The sequence below is a fragment of the Ambystoma mexicanum genome, chromosome 5p (assembly GCF_040938575.1).
Source record: "Ambystoma mexicanum isolate Mex_15411 chromosome 5p, UKY_AmexF1_1, whole genome shotgun sequence".
Classification (NCBI taxonomy): Eukaryota; Metazoa; Chordata; class Amphibia; order Caudata; family Ambystomatidae; genus Ambystoma; species Ambystoma mexicanum.
This window is the reverse complement of record NC_090930.1, coordinates 808,593,404-808,610,477: the sequence shown is the minus strand read 5'-3', so window position 1 is coordinate 808,610,477 and position 17,074 is coordinate 808,593,404. Positions and strand designations below refer to the sequence as shown.

General features: G+C 46.5%; 2 protein-coding genes across 7 annotated transcripts in view; one reads left to right on the top strand and one right to left on the bottom strand.

Annotated features, from left to right (window-relative positions):
• BBS9 (Bardet-Biedl syndrome 9) overlaps positions 1-13,428 on the bottom strand; it is a 3,505,410-nt gene extending 3,491,982 nt beyond the window's left edge. For all 5 annotated transcript variants that reach the window (XM_069613236.1, XM_069613237.1, XM_069613239.1 and 2 more), the window contains exon 1: positions 12,917-13,428. The gene's annotated coding sequence lies outside the window, so the exon portion shown is untranslated. The remainder of the gene's footprint in view (positions 1-12,916) is intronic.
• A 504-nt stretch (positions 13,429-13,932) lies between these two features.
• The window catches only part of NT5C3A (5'-nucleotidase, cytosolic IIIA), a 656,918-nt gene continuing 653,776 nt past the window's right edge, over positions 13,933-17,074 (top strand). Inside the window, exon 1 of one of the 2 annotated variants that reach the window (XM_069613233.1) lies at positions 13,933-14,295. In XM_069613233.1, the coding sequence (XP_069469334.1) occupies positions 14,155-14,295 (141 nt within the window). In that variant the 5' untranslated portion in view covers positions 13,933-14,154. The remainder of the gene's footprint in view (positions 14,296-17,074) is intronic. The other variant, XM_069613235.1, reaches the window with a different exon arrangement.

Here is a 17,074-nt window from a genome sequence, read left to right as displayed (position 1 = left end):
ACTGGGCAACCTTCAGTGGGACCCGTTGCTCCTCTTTCTGGAGAAGAGGAGAGGTTGAGTTATCCACACCCTCCTTCCCTAGTGAACCCTCCGTGGGAAGTCCATGTTAGATCCCGGGCTATTGTGTGAAAGGTAATGAAATCCCTATTCCAAAAGACTTTCAGGCAAGGAAGTCCACAATGCCACAGCCCAGGGACAAGATCATATGAAACTTTGTCATGGACAAAAAGGAATTCCATCATCACCAACATTGAAAAGCCAACAGGGAAAGAACAACGGGGCCTGGGGTGGTTAGAGACACAGATTTGAAAATCCTACATAAGCTGGAAATAGACAAGTGGTGTACCCAGGATAACAGGGACTGTGTCCGGGTCGGATGTGGCTCTAGCAATCTACCAGGTTACCTTAATAACTGCAATTATCTGCCAGAGGATCATCACATCTGAAACTTATAGTGGATTAGCCTGAAGGCTTGTGTCCCTTGCTGAAAAGGCTGCAATTGGACTTCACTCATGTTATATGTATTGTGACAAAGGTGTGTTGTTTCTTTTGTATTTTATGTTGTACGTTATTTTTGTTATGGTGCTACGATGCCTGTGGGCTTTCAGCACCTTATAAATATATAAATAAAAAGGACAAGCATGGGCCATAAGCCAATAGCTTACTACAGTGGACAACTTGACCCAGTAATGAGAGGACATTATCCGTGCGAACAAGCTTTGGCAGCCGCCGCATTTGCAGTGGAGAAGTCAGCAGCAATAACAATGGGGTACACTACCACTCTCTATGTGGAGCACATCCTCTTTGCGATACTGCAGAAGCCAAAGAGAACACCGACTACACAGAGAGCATCAGGATACAAGGTAATACTGTCAAATGTAGATTTGAAGATAGTGAGATGCAAGACAGTAAAACCAGCAACATTTTTGGCAGATGTCTTAAAAGTAGGAGACTTTGCATACATCTGCATAAGGAAACAAAAGATGTTCAGTGAGACATGCAAGATAGAGGACGACGCACTTGAGTGGGGGAAGATGTGCTCAACATTGACGGTTCTTCAACAATTGATCAAACTGATGGGTCAGGCATACAGGGACTGCAGTGGTAAGACTTAAGGAAGACAGGACAAGTGAGGTGGTTGCAAGTGCACGACTGCCATCCCATTATTCAGCACAAGCAGCAGATCCAGTGGCCCAATACTAGAACTGGAACATAGTGTGGAAAAAAAGTGACAGTGTACTCTGACTTCGCCTACATGACGTCCACAGTACATTCAGGATTAGCACATTGGCTCAATAAAGGATTCAGGAGGGCAGACAGGACTCCAGTACAGCATACACTTCTATTGGGTAGCTTGATCAAAGTAATTGCATAGCCAACACGATTAGCAATAGTGAAGTGCCAAACCCACACCAAAGGGGAAGATCATATCTCAAGTGGGAATGAAGCAGCAGATTTTGAGGCAAAATGTGCAGCGTATTTTGGGGAACTATGGGAACTGAGAGATACCAAACACGCAAGGAGGGGCGAGAACTATGGTACTGAAGGAAGGTTACAATGTATTACCAGAGACACAGATTATGGAGTTGCAGGGAGCGGCACCCAAGGAGGAGAAGGGGCTATGGGTTAGGAGGGGGGCTCATTGTCTCCAACAGACGCCTTATGGCAACAGAACAACACAGGGAAAGTAGTCATGCTACTAGCATTATTGAAGACAGCATTAGCACAATTGCACTACCCAACACACAAGGAGAAGAAGTTAATTGATACAGGTATTAGAGAAACATGCTCCTGTCCTAGTTTGACAGAATATGTGGCTGGGTTTGTGAGCAATTGCTTGACTTGCCAACAGGTCATACTCAGAGTTGTGAGAGGAGCCATACCGAGACCAGTAGGACCATTCCTGCACGTACACGTGGATTATGTAGATATTATCCAAGTATGCCAAGGATACCGCTAAATAATAGTGGTTGTATGCCCATTCTCCAGGTGGATTGAGGTAGGTTGTTAGGCAAAAACCTGTGCAGTTACCTTAGGGACCACTGCAAAAGATTTAAGACTACAGGTGTTGGCAGTAAACCCACTTGGTAGCAGTCTGTACCACCCAGATTTACCTGGCAGCTGTGGCTGAGCAGTCAGACTTCCCTCAAGAAGAGTTAGGCAGTATGCAAAGTATACACAATAGGTACCCAGATACAATAATACAAGCAAACACTGACCAGAGCTTTGGTATCAAAGTATATAATTATTTATTTAAAAACACCCAGTTTGAATCACTCCAGCACTCTTATTGTAAAATATCCTAAACACAGTTACTATTGTAATATAAACACCCCTTTGTTTCCTATCAGATAAATCCCAGTAAGACACCACTTATTTTCATACAGAGGTGAGCGCTTAACTAGATTGCACTCTGATAAGTTTGTGAGAAAGGGGGGAAAAGACAGAATATGGAAAGGTACACCACTCTAAGACTCAGGAACACTGTTAGCAAGGCAGAAGAGCAAAAGTGACTGGTGAGCCAAAGTCCAAAGGCTGGGCCCACTCTTAGAGAGAGCAGAGCACAAATGCGCCCAAGATCACACAGTTACACTAGGCTTAGAAAGTCTTGCAGAGGGTTCAAAAAGAGTTTAGAGAGGCTTAGGAAAGTTTAGCCAGGGTGGCCCAGGCTAACCCAGGTTCGAAAGCCGTGGGCTAAATCTACCCCATACAGTCGGTAGCAAGGGAAGCCAGGCGGGACACGGTACCGACTGTATGGGTACCGTGGGAAGGATCCTCCAGCGGTGGCAGTTGTTCCTGGTAGTGGGTGCAAGTTGCGTCGTCGTCCAGGGGAAGAGAAGATCTCGACTTGGAGGAAAGATGAAGGTCGTTGCACTACCAGGGAAGAAACCAGCCGCGGAGTCTTCCGGTTAAAGGTGATACCTTTGTTTTGCGGTCGTGGTAAAACGTGGTATCCCGGTTGCCGGGGTGCTTGGCACAGGCAAGGCAGCCACGAGGTACGTCGGGAAGGCAAAAAGACGGTGAAACTGGTTATCCCCACCAGTCAAAGGAAGAAGACTCTCCGGCGGGACATCTCCTCTTTCGTTGGGAAAAGTGGTGAGGCAGTCCAGCAGGGCTCCACCGGTGGTGGTGTCGTGGCAGGTCGGCTCAGATTCTCCCTCGTCGGATTCTTAGGTCCTGTGGCGACTTCTGAAGTTCCAGTCCCCAAAGCCCTGCTTTTATGCAGAAAACCCCCATTCACTCAGCCTAGCTGTCACTCAAACATGCTAAGTGGCCAATCAGGATGGAGTGTGACTTGAGTTGCCTAGGCAACTCAGTCCAGGGTGCCTAAATTTCCCTCCACCCTTCCTAAGTATCCCAGACAGAGTGGCACCACTTTGGAGGGCTTCTGTGGAGAAGCCCACCAAAAAGTGGAACAAAAGGCTCGACTTGGGTTGGAGTCACAGAAGAGAACACAAACGCCATTTTAGAATCAAGTTTTGGCAAAAAATACCAACCGGAGAATTAATATTAATTAAATAAACCGGCGGTATGTTCGAGGCTACCGTAAATAATTAAATAAAGATAGTAGCCTAAAACAATGGGAAATCCCATAGGAAAATATTCGCGGTTGAATATAAAAAGTAGTATCCACTGCCACCAGCCAAAACTCGATCAGGGGGGGACGGAGACGTGCCCCCCAGACTAACAGACCCCGGGGCAATTGAATTGCCCCAGCCAGTACATCCACAATATGATGGTTTGTACTGGTTCTGTTCAGAATTTAAGACTAGTAAAGTCAATGGTGACTTTACATGCCCTGGGAGACAGTAGTCAGTCCCAGGGTATGGAGTCTATACTGGGGGGTCACTATGACACCCCTGTGTCACTGCACTGAGGATGCTGTGTAACACATCACAAAAACACATGAAGCCCTATGGAGTAAAAGACCCCGTAGCCCATTAAAAACACATCTAGATTCAAAGAAACACACTCAAATCATGCCCAAGAGTGAGGGTAAAAGAGTCTCACTCTTGGCAGGAGAAATAAAATAGACCCCAAAAATCCAGCAAAGCTGCTGGGGGACTCACTAGGTTAGGAAATTCAGCCTAAACAGAGAATTCTCCCTAACATAGGTCCCTGTTCACATGCTGACGCCCTCAGAGCGCCCAAGTTCCTGGTCAGGGAAGTTTCCTCCCACTCCCCCCCCCCCCCCCCCGAGATGAGGCATGTATGAGGTCCTGCGGTCTAACAACGACCCTCACTTCGGCAATTAAATAATTCACCACATCACGGCACTGTTAGGCATTCAGCATAAGTTCACCTGTGCGTACCACCCGCAAGCAAATGAAGTGTGTGAACATCTGAATGGACTTCTCAAGGAGTGCATAGCCAAGACACAGCAAAGCACAAAGAAGAATTAGTTGAACTGTTTGCCCCTTGCAATGTTTACATAGTGCAATAAGCCAGGGTCTAACCACCATTTAAAGCCCCATGCAGTGGTGACAGGACGGCACATGCATCTTTCCCTGGCTCATCCCACAAGAGCACTGAAGGGCTGTGAGAGTAGTGCAGATGTGTTAGGACAGGAAATGTATCAGTACATTACTTCTCTGGTGGCTAGCGCTTCTTTTATCTCTCGCCAGATAAAATCCAGTGAGGCCCTGAAGACAGCGAAGAGATCGACTGCGACAATGTGCCACAAGAATGTGAACTTAAGAACACTGTACATTGGAGGACACTGTCCTCCTGCAAAATTGTATTAGGTGCTGGAATGCACCCCGGTTCACCGGCCTACACGTAGTGGAACAAGTGACCGACCGTGCTGTCAAGTTAGAGGTTAAGACTGTCTGGAACCACTTGCAAGATGTCAAGCCCTACAAAGCAGTGGCCTTGCCAGGCAACAAAGTCTGTGACCTACAGGGCCAATGTTCAGCACCTAGGAGAGCTACAAGTGTGGTCTGAACGCACAAAACTAGGAAGACAGGGACATCCAATGGTCACACGTTCTCAACAGTGGAAACGCCGACTGGAACGCTTGTAGTCATAGATTAAGATACACTGTCCGTTTGTTATTTTTCTCTTCCGCACACACAGAGTCTATGTGAACGCTGATGTGATTGTACTGTGTGGTCCTATTTATGTTGCCCTCTGCCCATCACCCAGATACTTTCTTGAACCAATGTGTCCACACTGTAAGGCAGTGGTATTCAAACTGTGGGTCGCGACCCCCTAGGGGTCCGCGGGTGCATCCCAGGGGGGCCCTGAGAGCTCAGCATGAAAAAAGATTTTTTTTTTTTTTTTAGATTGGAAGAAATGGGCAGGGGTGGCCCACATGGGCGGGCTGAAGCATGAAACTGTCTCAGGCAACAATGAAAAAGTGGCCCACAGTTGTAAATGGATATTCATTCCTTTAGTCACAGACTGGGCCTCATTACTACTATGGCGGACCAGTAACAACGGTGCTGGTAAGCTACCGGCACCGTTGCTACCGTTCCGCCATAGTAAGAGTTGTGCTCGTGGGTGCTTGACAGCCCCCGCCAGGTCTGACCTCAGCTCGTCGGATGCACCAGCACCGTTATGAACGGTGCCGGTGCATCCGAGCTCCCCCTTCCCATTTGAGCCATATGGGGCTCAAATGGGAATGGGGATCTACCGGCACCTTCGAAAGGGCAATTATCATGTCCTCCTAACTCGGCATGACCTAGTAATTGCCCATTCGCGGGTGCCAGACCCGGATGCAACTCCAGTGGCAGCCGTGCCGGTTTTACCGGCACAGCTACCGCCAGAGTAGTTATGAAGCCCACTGTTTCAATAGTACCCATAGGGGTGCTTTGTGTTAAAATGTAAGTAAATTGTGATATATTCAGCAACAATGGTCAACATTACTAACTGCATAGTGGCCCCTCACCCATTATGGAGGAGCTAAGGAGCCAGCCCAGTGAAACAGTGAGCACTCCCTCAGCTGCTTTATCCAGCTAATGGAGTGCTCCTGGGCTGGCTGAACTGTCAAAGGGAAACACTGTTTCCCTTTGACAGTTCAGTTTAGTTCCCCAGCCGCACATGCTCACTGAGCCATGCAAGTGCTGGGGCGTTTTGCTTCGCCAGCATTGCATAGCTCATTGGAAATGCTGGCTGGGGCACTGCATGTCTGTATGTCCGAGGGGGAGCTCCTGCGCCTCCTCGCACATACGGACAGAGCAGCTGGAGCAGCACCCACACACAGGCCAATGCAGAAGGTACGTTTATGTTCATTGTTTTTAAACATGTGTATGGATGCGTTATGAGTGAGTGTATGGTGATGGATGCTCATGTGAATGATAGAGTGATTGCTGTATGAATGTGCAGCGCCTTGCATATACACATAATCATGTTCATTGTGTTAGGACCAGTGGGGCCCAGGGGACAGGGATGGTATCTTTTTACCGGACATCTATCATTCAAAACCCTCTGCCTTGTCCACAAGGCTTTCTGGGGCCTCAGTCCAAAATACCTTCAGCTATTCCTCCGCAAATACCTCCCCTCTCGAGCTCTTCACTCCTCTACCTCCAACTCGCTCAGGGTCAGTCGTTTATCAAAGAAACGAGCTAGGGGTAGATCTCCGTCTTCGGCTGGGGCCTCCCTCTGGAACAGCGCCCTGCCACTCTAAAACTTGAGGAGAACCATCTTTCTTCCTGCACTTATCAGACCTACCCTGTCTGCTGCCTTAAACGTAGCACTTGCAAATTGCTGGCTGCACTACCACTGTTTGTTGCCTTTATTATTTATTTATTGTTATTTATCTGTTTCTCCTCTGCTTCGCACTTTCCACTTCTCCCCCCTTCCATGCACTTTTCCCCTCACACTTGCGCGTTCTCAATGTCACTGGGCCTAGTAAGATCGCTGTTTTATTCTCCTCTGTTCCCCTCCCTTGCCACGCTCTGAAACACTTGTGTACGAGCGCGATAGAAATAAAATATCAATGCCTGCCCCCTGGACTCCCAGCAACAATTGCAAACTGTTTGGCTATTTACCCATTTTTTGTTAAAAGTATGCTCTACAATGCAACATTTTAACCTATTATTTAAAAAAAAATTCACAGGGGGGAAACCCCCCCGAACCTCCCCTTAATGCCCCTCCACTTAAAAAAGATTCACCAGCCGCCACTGGCCCTCAGACTGTGTTGGGAACGGGATGGGGGAACCGAGGGACTATGGTGGGAGCACAATGGGCGGGAACCATGGGATAGTGATGGGAGCAGAGTGGGGAGAGCCCTGGGTGTGTGATGGGGTGGGGAGAGACCAGCGACTGGGTAGGAGTGGGATGAGGGAGCCCAGCGACTTTGATGGGAGCAGGTGACGGCGCGCAATATATACTGTTCATTTGGCATTTCTGGGGGGTCCCGACCTGCCCAAATTTTGCTCAGGGGGGCCCTGGCCAAAAAAGTTTGAAGACCACTGCTGTAAGGAGACCCAGCAGATTCCGAGCCTGAGCCCCTGGAATATACTATCTTGCCCTATAGAGTACTTTTCCCCAAATGTACCCACAACTTGAGCACAGTGAAACCCCAGTGCTTGCCACTTTGAGAGACCCCTCTGTAAGAAAACTGTGGGACGAGGTGTTTGCATCAGTGATTATTTGGTTTCAGGGGCTGAAGAGCATTTACAATGCTAACACAATAACGCATTTCTTCATGCATTTCAGGCGTGCAACTATATCTCTGAGCTGCAAGGATGAAGCAGCGTAAGTGGAAATGTGGGAAACAATAAAGAACATTATAATTATTTTGTGTCTATTAATTCGCAGTGTGTTGAAGGGGTTCATGGTCTGGCAATTATATGTTGTCGTTACTGCTACCACTGTACCCTCTACTAGAATTCCCCTGACCTAAGCAGCTGCAACAACCATGTCAGCTGAACGAGAGAACACTGGTGACAAGGTAAGGAGAGGCAAGCGTGATGTTCACACAGATATGAAGGGGTAGACACATATCTCACCGAGACTGCTCAAGTGTCTAATAACATGGGGTACAAACACATGACAAACGTAGGAAGGAAAAAACTGGGGAGAGTTGTTGTGTATGCTCTTTAATCCCCTACGCAACGAGTGCCTCCAGAACGTTCATAGCAACTGAAATACCAACAGCCAGAGCACAACGCCTGATGTATCTCTCAATGGTGCCAACTAGAGGAATATTTCAAAGAAAGTCAGCCACATTGAGATGGATGTCCAAAGGAATGTTCCCGTATGGAGAGAATTACAAAAAGATACTAGGCATGATGAAGCTAGACAGTACATAACTGATGGACCTGAAAAGGGAGAAATAAAGACTATCACCTTTAAGGAACTGCCATGTCCCTGGATGAGGGAGAGGGAGACAGAAGACGAGGCTGGTTTCTGGGAAAGACCACAGATACCAGTGCATGGTCAGGTATACACAAATGATGGAAGGCAAGATAGAATGGTGGGAAGCAAGGCACCAACACTGGCCCAGTCCCAGTGAACAAGGTGCAGGAAGAAAATGACAAATGCCTGAAAGAATGGGAAGCAAGTGCAAAGTTACTGACATGGGTAGAAAATGAAGCTGGCCCAATGCCAATAATCCCTCTGAGGACACCAGCATTGTGCTATCAGAACAACGGTGAAGTTGGTGAGAATGTGGGGTGCAGAAGCATTGAGCAACTTGCAGCTATGAAGGCGGGAACAGCAGTATTGATGGATCACTATTGGGCTTGCGGATCTAAAGCATACAAGAAGCTACCACCTGATTAGGGAGGAGTTTGCTCGTTGGTGCACATCAACATACCCTTGTTGGTCGTGCCAAGAAAGGATGTAAAACTCGATGAGTTCCCAAAAATGGACAACAACAAAAGAAAGAAGTGGTCGGTCGAAGTGACACCAACAGCCAAGGCAGAGAAGCCAACAGGATTGAGCAGACTTAAGAGAGGAGGAAATCACTTCTCATGAGCATCAAAAGCAGCACTAGACGAGGTTCCAGCTGAACACAGGTTGTTCAGCAGGACATACATTTTTTTTTATTTTATTCAAACCAAACAACAAAACAACAGAAAATGCAGTAGAACTTGTGGTAATTCGATTAAGCACATTTAACAACATAAACACTGCACTCCCAGTCCCCCCCCCCCTTATGAGCCTGTTTGTTCTTAGCAGGACATAAATGTTCTTTGAATCAATAATACCCTTTGTGCAGACGTACACAAACGCCAAGTGGTTACAGATCACTTGATGGGAACGATTAATTCTACTGTGAATGAGTTCAACGTCATAAAGGAAGAGCTCAGAGCAATAAGGTTGGTGGCGCTCCAGAATAGATACGTTCTGGACCTCCTCATAGCCATGGAAGGAGGAGTTAGCGCAGAGATAGGGAGTTCATGTTGCACATGCATAGTTACCAACGATGAAGATAACCGGACTCATCAGATGCAGTGGTACAACTGGTACAGATGCATGCCAAGATGGAAGATGAGGCAAGAGGGACAGGAAAGGACCAGAGCTGGATAGCGTGCATGGTCCTGGATGCCATCATGGCTGTCAGTTGGACTAAAGGTGATAATGGGAGCACTAGTACTAGCAGTCACATCAATGTGTGGGATCAAAATCTGCATAGCAAGGTGCAAGAAAATGGCAGAGGAAGCAATGGGCATGCAGATCCTGAAGCGGAGCAAAGGACGAGATTTTCGCAGAAAGAGACAAGACAAGAGAGAATTGCACAATGCGATCTGTTCCCAACTAGCTCAATAAAGTTGGATAATCCATTTGATGCAAGTTACTATGAAAGGAAGTGGATTTGGTGAAACCCTGAAGGAGTGTGCCGTTATGTGAACTGGTCGTTCAACGACCATGCAAACTACTACGGACACCTTGGAGGAAGAGCGAAAGATATGGCAACCCAGAGCAAAAGGACTGTCATTTAAACATGTGGTCGACCAGATAGGGGACTGAAGTGGGATGGGGAATGCTACCACCCCCCCACGAAATTCATGACAAGGAAGAAGGCCAGAAAACACTGCACTCACCCATTCTATTTCCGATGGATTCCAGACCCATGGGCCCATGATTGATAAGTACGTTGAGAAGTATCCCTTCAGCCAGCCATATCGACCCAAGGACATACAGATCTATCCATGCGTAGATGAAGAGCCACAGGCCATGATCAAGGACACTTCTATTGACAGTCTGGACTAAGCACCAAGAAGCCATGTTGCCGACGTCGTTGGAGACACTACGACACAGCAGCTTTAGATATGAAGCACACGTGCCATCCGCACTTCGAGACATAAACACACACTCGAATACATGAAGAACATGAGCGCACAGTTCTATAGTTAGAGGACAGACACATATACATACTGTCATTGACTAATGGCAAAAATAATAAAAGCAAACGCAGCAACCGCAAGAGACAAGAGATCCTAAGCACAGCTTGCAGAAGCTAACATGCAAATAACCTCATGGAACTGCTGGAGTACTTATGGGACCTGACAGAAGAAAGTATGACTAACCTATGGAGAATATAGTATAGCATGGACACTGTACAAACCACATTACAATGTTTTAGGAAAATTACAGAAGACACAGGCCTCTTAGCAAGAGATGAGCTGAGGTGATTCAGGCTAGACAGAGAGCAAGACAGGACCCGCAGCCAAGGTCAAGTGATACAGATGACATTCCAATCACCAGATGACAAAGACACAAGCTGCAGAAAATATGAATAAATCCTCATAATTCAGAGCTGCACAGCTCAAATTCGTGGTCTCTGAACATGTAACGCGGCCGAAGCAGACAACGGACAGCGATGGGAAAGGGAGCCCGTCTCAGGCTATCAGACAGAGGACAGCAACAAATATGCCACAATGTGAGACAAGTGTTGCACCGGCAGGGGAGCACTCTCAGACTAAGGTGGTACACAAAAGTTACAATGCAGAAACATAGTAATTCCCATTACCTTAAAAAAAGGTACGCAGAGAGCTGAGAAACCTTTGCGGGTCCCAGGCCTGGGGACGTCATCTCTAGCCAATCAAAAAAAAAATCCTAATCAAATGATGTACCTATGTGAAAACATATTGGCAAATTATGGTAAAATGTGAATGCAATCTCAACATCTGCCAAATCACGTGGGTACCCGGGCATGTGAAGTTAATGCCTAGCAAAAATAAAACAGTTTCACTATGCATAAAGCAAAAGTGCTGGCTTATTCATGCTCGTTTTCTACCTGTGGGTATACGTTTATCCCAGTAAATAGTACACATGCACAAACCCACACAGGAAATTGTGCCCCGACGCCTACCATACCAAACAATGGCAGTCATCCCCACTAAGCACAGCCGACTCAGTCGTACGGCCTGCATCTGCTCCAACCCTTTACTCTTCCATAGAGTAGCAACAAATGTACTGACCACCAGAGGCGTAGACAAGGTAGAGCCTGAGAGGTCAAGGCCCTCCCAAAATGTATAAATGCACACTCAGCAACACTGTGTGAGCCTTTACAGATTTTAATGTCACTGCGGGGGTGGGCCCAACTACATTCGCTTCAGGCCGCACTTGTTAGGCATTCCTGGCTACGCCTCTGCTGCATACCAATATTGCAATTTTCCATACGTTTGCACGCAATTTTTTGTCTTCTGGCTCAAAGTTAACAACATAGGGTGGCACGTTGGCTCCATATCACCAGAGCACTTGCGTTTTCATTCAATAAATCATTGCACTCTGGGAGCAGTGGTGTTGGTTGGTTTGAATTGGATTAACATACAAGTATACAATATTTTTTAGAAGAAACAAGTTTAGGGAAGCTGTGTCCTGAAGTCATGGAATAACTCTTCTGATCACATTAAAACAGCAAACACTATAGAAAACAAGTCTAATAATGTATTACAAGGCCGTACATTATTGCAAAGTGTCTCTCCCTCATATCATACTTTCCTATGGTCAATTAGTAATGTCTTCCAACCGTATTGCTTAACCCCCCCCCCCTCTTCTCCTCCATGCAGTATGGCCAGTCTGTTTAAGACAGTAATAATTAACAAATCATTTTGTTTTAGTTGTCTATAAAATCCACCCAAGCTACCCCAACACTCCATTCCGTTCTGATGGGGAAATTCTCACACTTTGCCCAAGGTGATAATGATGTTTGGTTTGGTTTGGTTTCATTTCGAGATGCTAAGTATTGGGAAGTGTGAACCATTTAAATACTCTGAGCAAAGCAGCTGAGTCTTTGGCTGCATCATGTGGGTATATTGATGTACCTCCTGTAGATCTGCCCCAACAGTCTGTTTCATCATCCATGCAGCTAAACGTATGGAGCGGGATACCATAGTATTGTTACCGGATCACACCCTTCGACAAGGAACAGATATAGCTATCGTAAAAACAACTAAGTATCACAATGGTGTAGGTGGGAGTTTATGTTTCAAAAACTGATAGAGGTGCACTTCGACGAAACCTGGTTTTGTCACAAATAAACACCAACAACGCTCCGAGTCATCAGCGAGCTCGGGATTCAGCGTGACTAGCACATACAAAGCGGCTTTCCTCGATCGTGCTGAAATGGAGCGGTGGATAATAGGAAAGCATAATCCCTCAACCGCCAGACTCTACTGACCAGATGCAGTTGCAATCTCCACATTGCACACAAGACACACCAAAATAGACCCGGCTTTAGCACTGGCTCAACGCCTCATTGCATTGTTAAATATGCTCCGTAACAGGTCAAAATGGGCAATAAGCATCACACAATCTCTCTGAAATTGGCACATACATTTTGATGAAGCGTACACAAACGTTCAGGAAGGAATTCTTGAAAAGGGCACATGTACAAAGTCTTTATGGTACCATGGAAGCAATCGAAAGCCGCGCACAACGATTACCAATGCTAGCAATATAACGACATAAAGTCGTGCACATGTGTGCCTGCAAACAAAAGCACACATGTTGTACTTACTGTTTTGTCTCCTCGCTTCTTGAATATCTCAAAGAAAATCCAGGCGAAGAAATGTGGAACAGTGAAGTCGCAGCTCAGTGGCAACAACTAATAGCCGAGTAAGTGGGTCGTTGAAAATGATCTGTAAAGTTATCTATAGGCGAGGAAGCAACGCGAAGTGTGGAGCTGCCATAAGAGTAGAGGTGGGAAGACTTCCCACCCTTGAACCCCTTGTTGTGTCCTGCTCCGGATAAACGGTACCACAGCAAACAAAAAAAGACACCGACGGTGTGTATTTAGAAAATCGGGAGACGCAACTAATCCCTCAGTGCGTTGAAGTCATCTGTAGTAGATGCATTTGTTGTAAATGGCCATGCAAAGATGAATGAAGTTCTCCAAAGAACTGGCGCCTGTCAAACGGCAGGGCCAGCGAGGCCAGTGACAGCAGAGCGGGTTGCTGGGCAGTTGATGATACTGACTACTGCTCACGCCGCCGCCATCTTGGCTGCAGTTGTCATAGCAGCGATTAAAAACGGCAGCTCTTAGCATTATGGGATTTGTAGTCGTGTAGGATAAGAGGAGGTTCGGGCAGCGAAATGTCATTTTTGAATTGTCTTCTTACCATGCAGCCGGTAACATAGTGCAGATATGTATCGGACAGATCGTTAACAAGACGCTCCAGAATTAATGAGATTACTTGTTTCCGGATATTGTATAAGAACACTTTTATTTACAAATAACATTTATCAGCTATTATTATAACTTGCCTCTTGATCAAGTGCCAGCGAATACATAAAATAATACAACCAAGGGCACAGAAGAAGGACAAAAATACTTTACGGTTCAGTTCAGAGCTGGCAGTAACACTTTTCAAAATAGACAACATGACTCGCAGGCAAGGTGACTTTTGAAAGAATCATATAATATTTATAGATAACTTTAGTACAATAAGAACGTTTTCTTCCACAATATTGAGAACACAAAATTCATGATGTATCTGACACCTCTATCTCCAGTCATCCCACCGACTGAATGGAAGGAATGTGCCACTGCAAGATGGACGCTGCTTTCACACTCTTTCAGGGCCTCTGCCAAAGAAGCTGTATGTGTACGATTGAGCCGGTGTTTCCTGCTGTCGCCCATGCTGATTGTGTGAGCTGTGAACAGTTAGCCAGGGAGCCGCTGCAGTACCGCCGCTGCCACGGTGACCCAGAGTGGACAGGGCAGCGTCACAGGCAGCAGCGTGTTAGCGGCGGAGCATGGAGCGAGGCAGGGCAGCACGTCTGGGGGTTTTGGCTAGCGGTGGTGTGTGTGCTCTGCTGATGGTAGGCGTGCTGCTGGCGCAGTATATCCTGGGCACCAAGAGGAGGACCGGACGCAAAACTAAGATCATTGAAATGGTAAGAAGACCTTTCTCACGCTCTCCAATGACAGAAGTAGTTGCGCTTGCAGCAGACTTTCAATGTCAAAGAAAACAAGCTGAGAGGGGCTCTCTCCATAAGTCTATTCTTTTTAGTGCCTACCTTTATACCGGGGACACACATACTTGGTGTGTGCAGAACCCCTCACATTAAAATCATAACACGTTCGCTATGCACATGTTTACTGTCCATTTATGCACAGTGAAGCTGGCCGTAGAGTGCCTTAGCTTCTAGTTATTCACCCTTTAATTACACTACGTCTTTACCACATGCACACCGAGATTTTGGTGATTTAACTTGTAAGATCCATAAAACTATGATACCTGCAGACATAACTTTTTGTATGTAGCAGCCGCACATAAAATTGATTTTTTAAGGAACTATACTGTCAGTGTTAACATATTGTTTGTACTATATTGTATTACATTTATACATTGGCATTGTTGATGCGTACTTATTCTTTGTACGTTTTTATGAGCCAATTCCCCCCCACCCCCAAAAGCTTTGCTACCTTGCACCAATAACCGGGACAATTTGTCACCTGTTATTTATATCTGTTGGATTTAATGATAGACTTTTTAGAAGTGGTAGAACGTGTAGCAAAGTAACACTATAGTAAAAATATTCGCCATTTACGATCAGGAACGATATAATAGTTTGTTTTTTGGTGCCATCCGGGTATAGTGGAGGCATTTTTATAGGGGTAAACCCTCAACTTTTATGTTTAGTGGACGGTGTTGTGATCTCAGCACGACACCACAAGTTGCGTGCTGAGTCAAGGGTGTTAGGTCACATGTGCGTGACCAAGTCAATAAATGGGCCTATCAGTTTCCTGCTCCGCAGTTGCTACACCTCTAGCCCCTAGTGCCTGTGTGGCTTATTGCAATCCGGCCCAGTCGGGCTGCCCTGGTCCACTGTCCTCATAATATCTGGCGACAAGTTAATCGGCCCCACGCGTGCGGCCGGTCACCTTGAAAAATAAAAGGAGGAACGGATGAGGGGTGAGCCTTGGGAGGGTTGGTTTTTAAAGTGACATAAGGACCGCAAGAAAGACAATCCGCAATTATGTTCTCGCTGCCAGGGATGTAGGTAACCATAAAATCATTGCGCAAACAAGTAGGCCCATCTTGCCGGCCGGGCATTATAGCAGTCCATTTGTTGAAGCACTTAGAGGTTCCTGTGGTTGGTTCTAATTTCAAATGGATGTCGGGTGCCCTGTAACAAATGCCTCCACTCAGAACAGGCCTGCTTGACAGCGAGCAACTCCTTCTCAATAACCGAGTAATTCAGCTCACTCTGGCTTAAGGTTTTGGACAAATAGGTGATGGGATATTCCGTACCGTTGCTGCGTTGCTTAAGTATTGCTCCAATGGCCCCTGCAGAAGAATCGGCCTCCACAATAAAAATATAGATGTGGGGTGGGTTAAGGTAGGGTGAAGTGGGGGAAGGGGCGGGGCATATCCCCCCCTGCATATTTTTTTTAAAACAATCGAACAAAAAAATTGGTCAATTCTCCAGTAGGTACATTTTTCCGATATAATTCACAGTAATCAAAAATAACCACTACTATTCCTGAGCCGACTAATTATGCGGGGCTCCTATTTATTTCCTTTTCTTCTGTTGCACAATAAAAGTGGAACCACCAGCTCCCCTCACTCGGGAGGCTCCTTATACTTCAGTTTTGTTTTTTCCTAATATACTTCTTAAGTTATCCCTTGCAAGGGTATACTCACATGAGCGTGTTCACCCGAACTCTTCCATCACAGAGTTCCAAAACCGAACTGCACTTTCTCCGGAGCCGCGCCCTGCTTCAAAGAGCAGACATGACTCCTGTAAAGCTCTGGAACGTACGCGTTTTTTGGGACTGGTTGCTGCAAGTTGGCTAGGCCCCTCTGGGGAAGCGGCCTGGAAGCCTCCGTCAGTGCAGTGGTCGCTGGGATCACATCAGGGTCACCAAATGAAGGCGCACCCTTGCATGATCACATCAGAAAAAATACAGCCCGTCGGGAAAAAAAGCCAAGACACTCTTGCAAGGATAACAAGTATTCATTTCTACAAAAATAGGAATGCATCAGCAAAGAACTCTGCTGCCACGGAACATTCTGAGGTCCGTTGGCATGGGCAATACATTCTAAGCACAAAAAGCGTCACTAATGATGTTATACTATTCAGTACGATTCTACAATACGACTGGCAGAGCCCTATAGAGGTAGGGCCTGCTCCATATGGGATGGCAGGCCATTGGTCCACCTTCATCTGTCCATCTCTGTTCACGTGGGTGCTGGTGGGCTCGTCATCCGCGGTGAACTGACCTAGCAATTAATTAGCTACTCTAACACACAATGTTATTCTTACAATTGTGTAACAATGCACCTGGCAGATACAGGGATGAGCTTGTGAGGGGCAGGGGACCAAGGTGATACTAACTCTCACACACTTGACTCGTTCTAAGACAGATCAGCAACTCCCAAGGTCCTCCACCTTAGTTTTGAGCTATAATTCTGATGCCACACTGCACAAATCACATCAACCATTGCTGAAGGCGCGATAACCTTGCCTTCCGGTCTTAGTGATCAATCGAGGTTTGTAAAGATTTTATGGTCCGTGGTCTGGGTTTTAATGGTTCTGTGGCATGTGGGGGTCAGGAGATGAAAGCATGGCAGGGCTGTATTTCTTATGGGGGGATCGGGGGCAGGAGGGCCTAGCTATCTGCTTCGTGGGATGGTACTGCCATGAGGAGCTCTGCTCCCCTCTCATG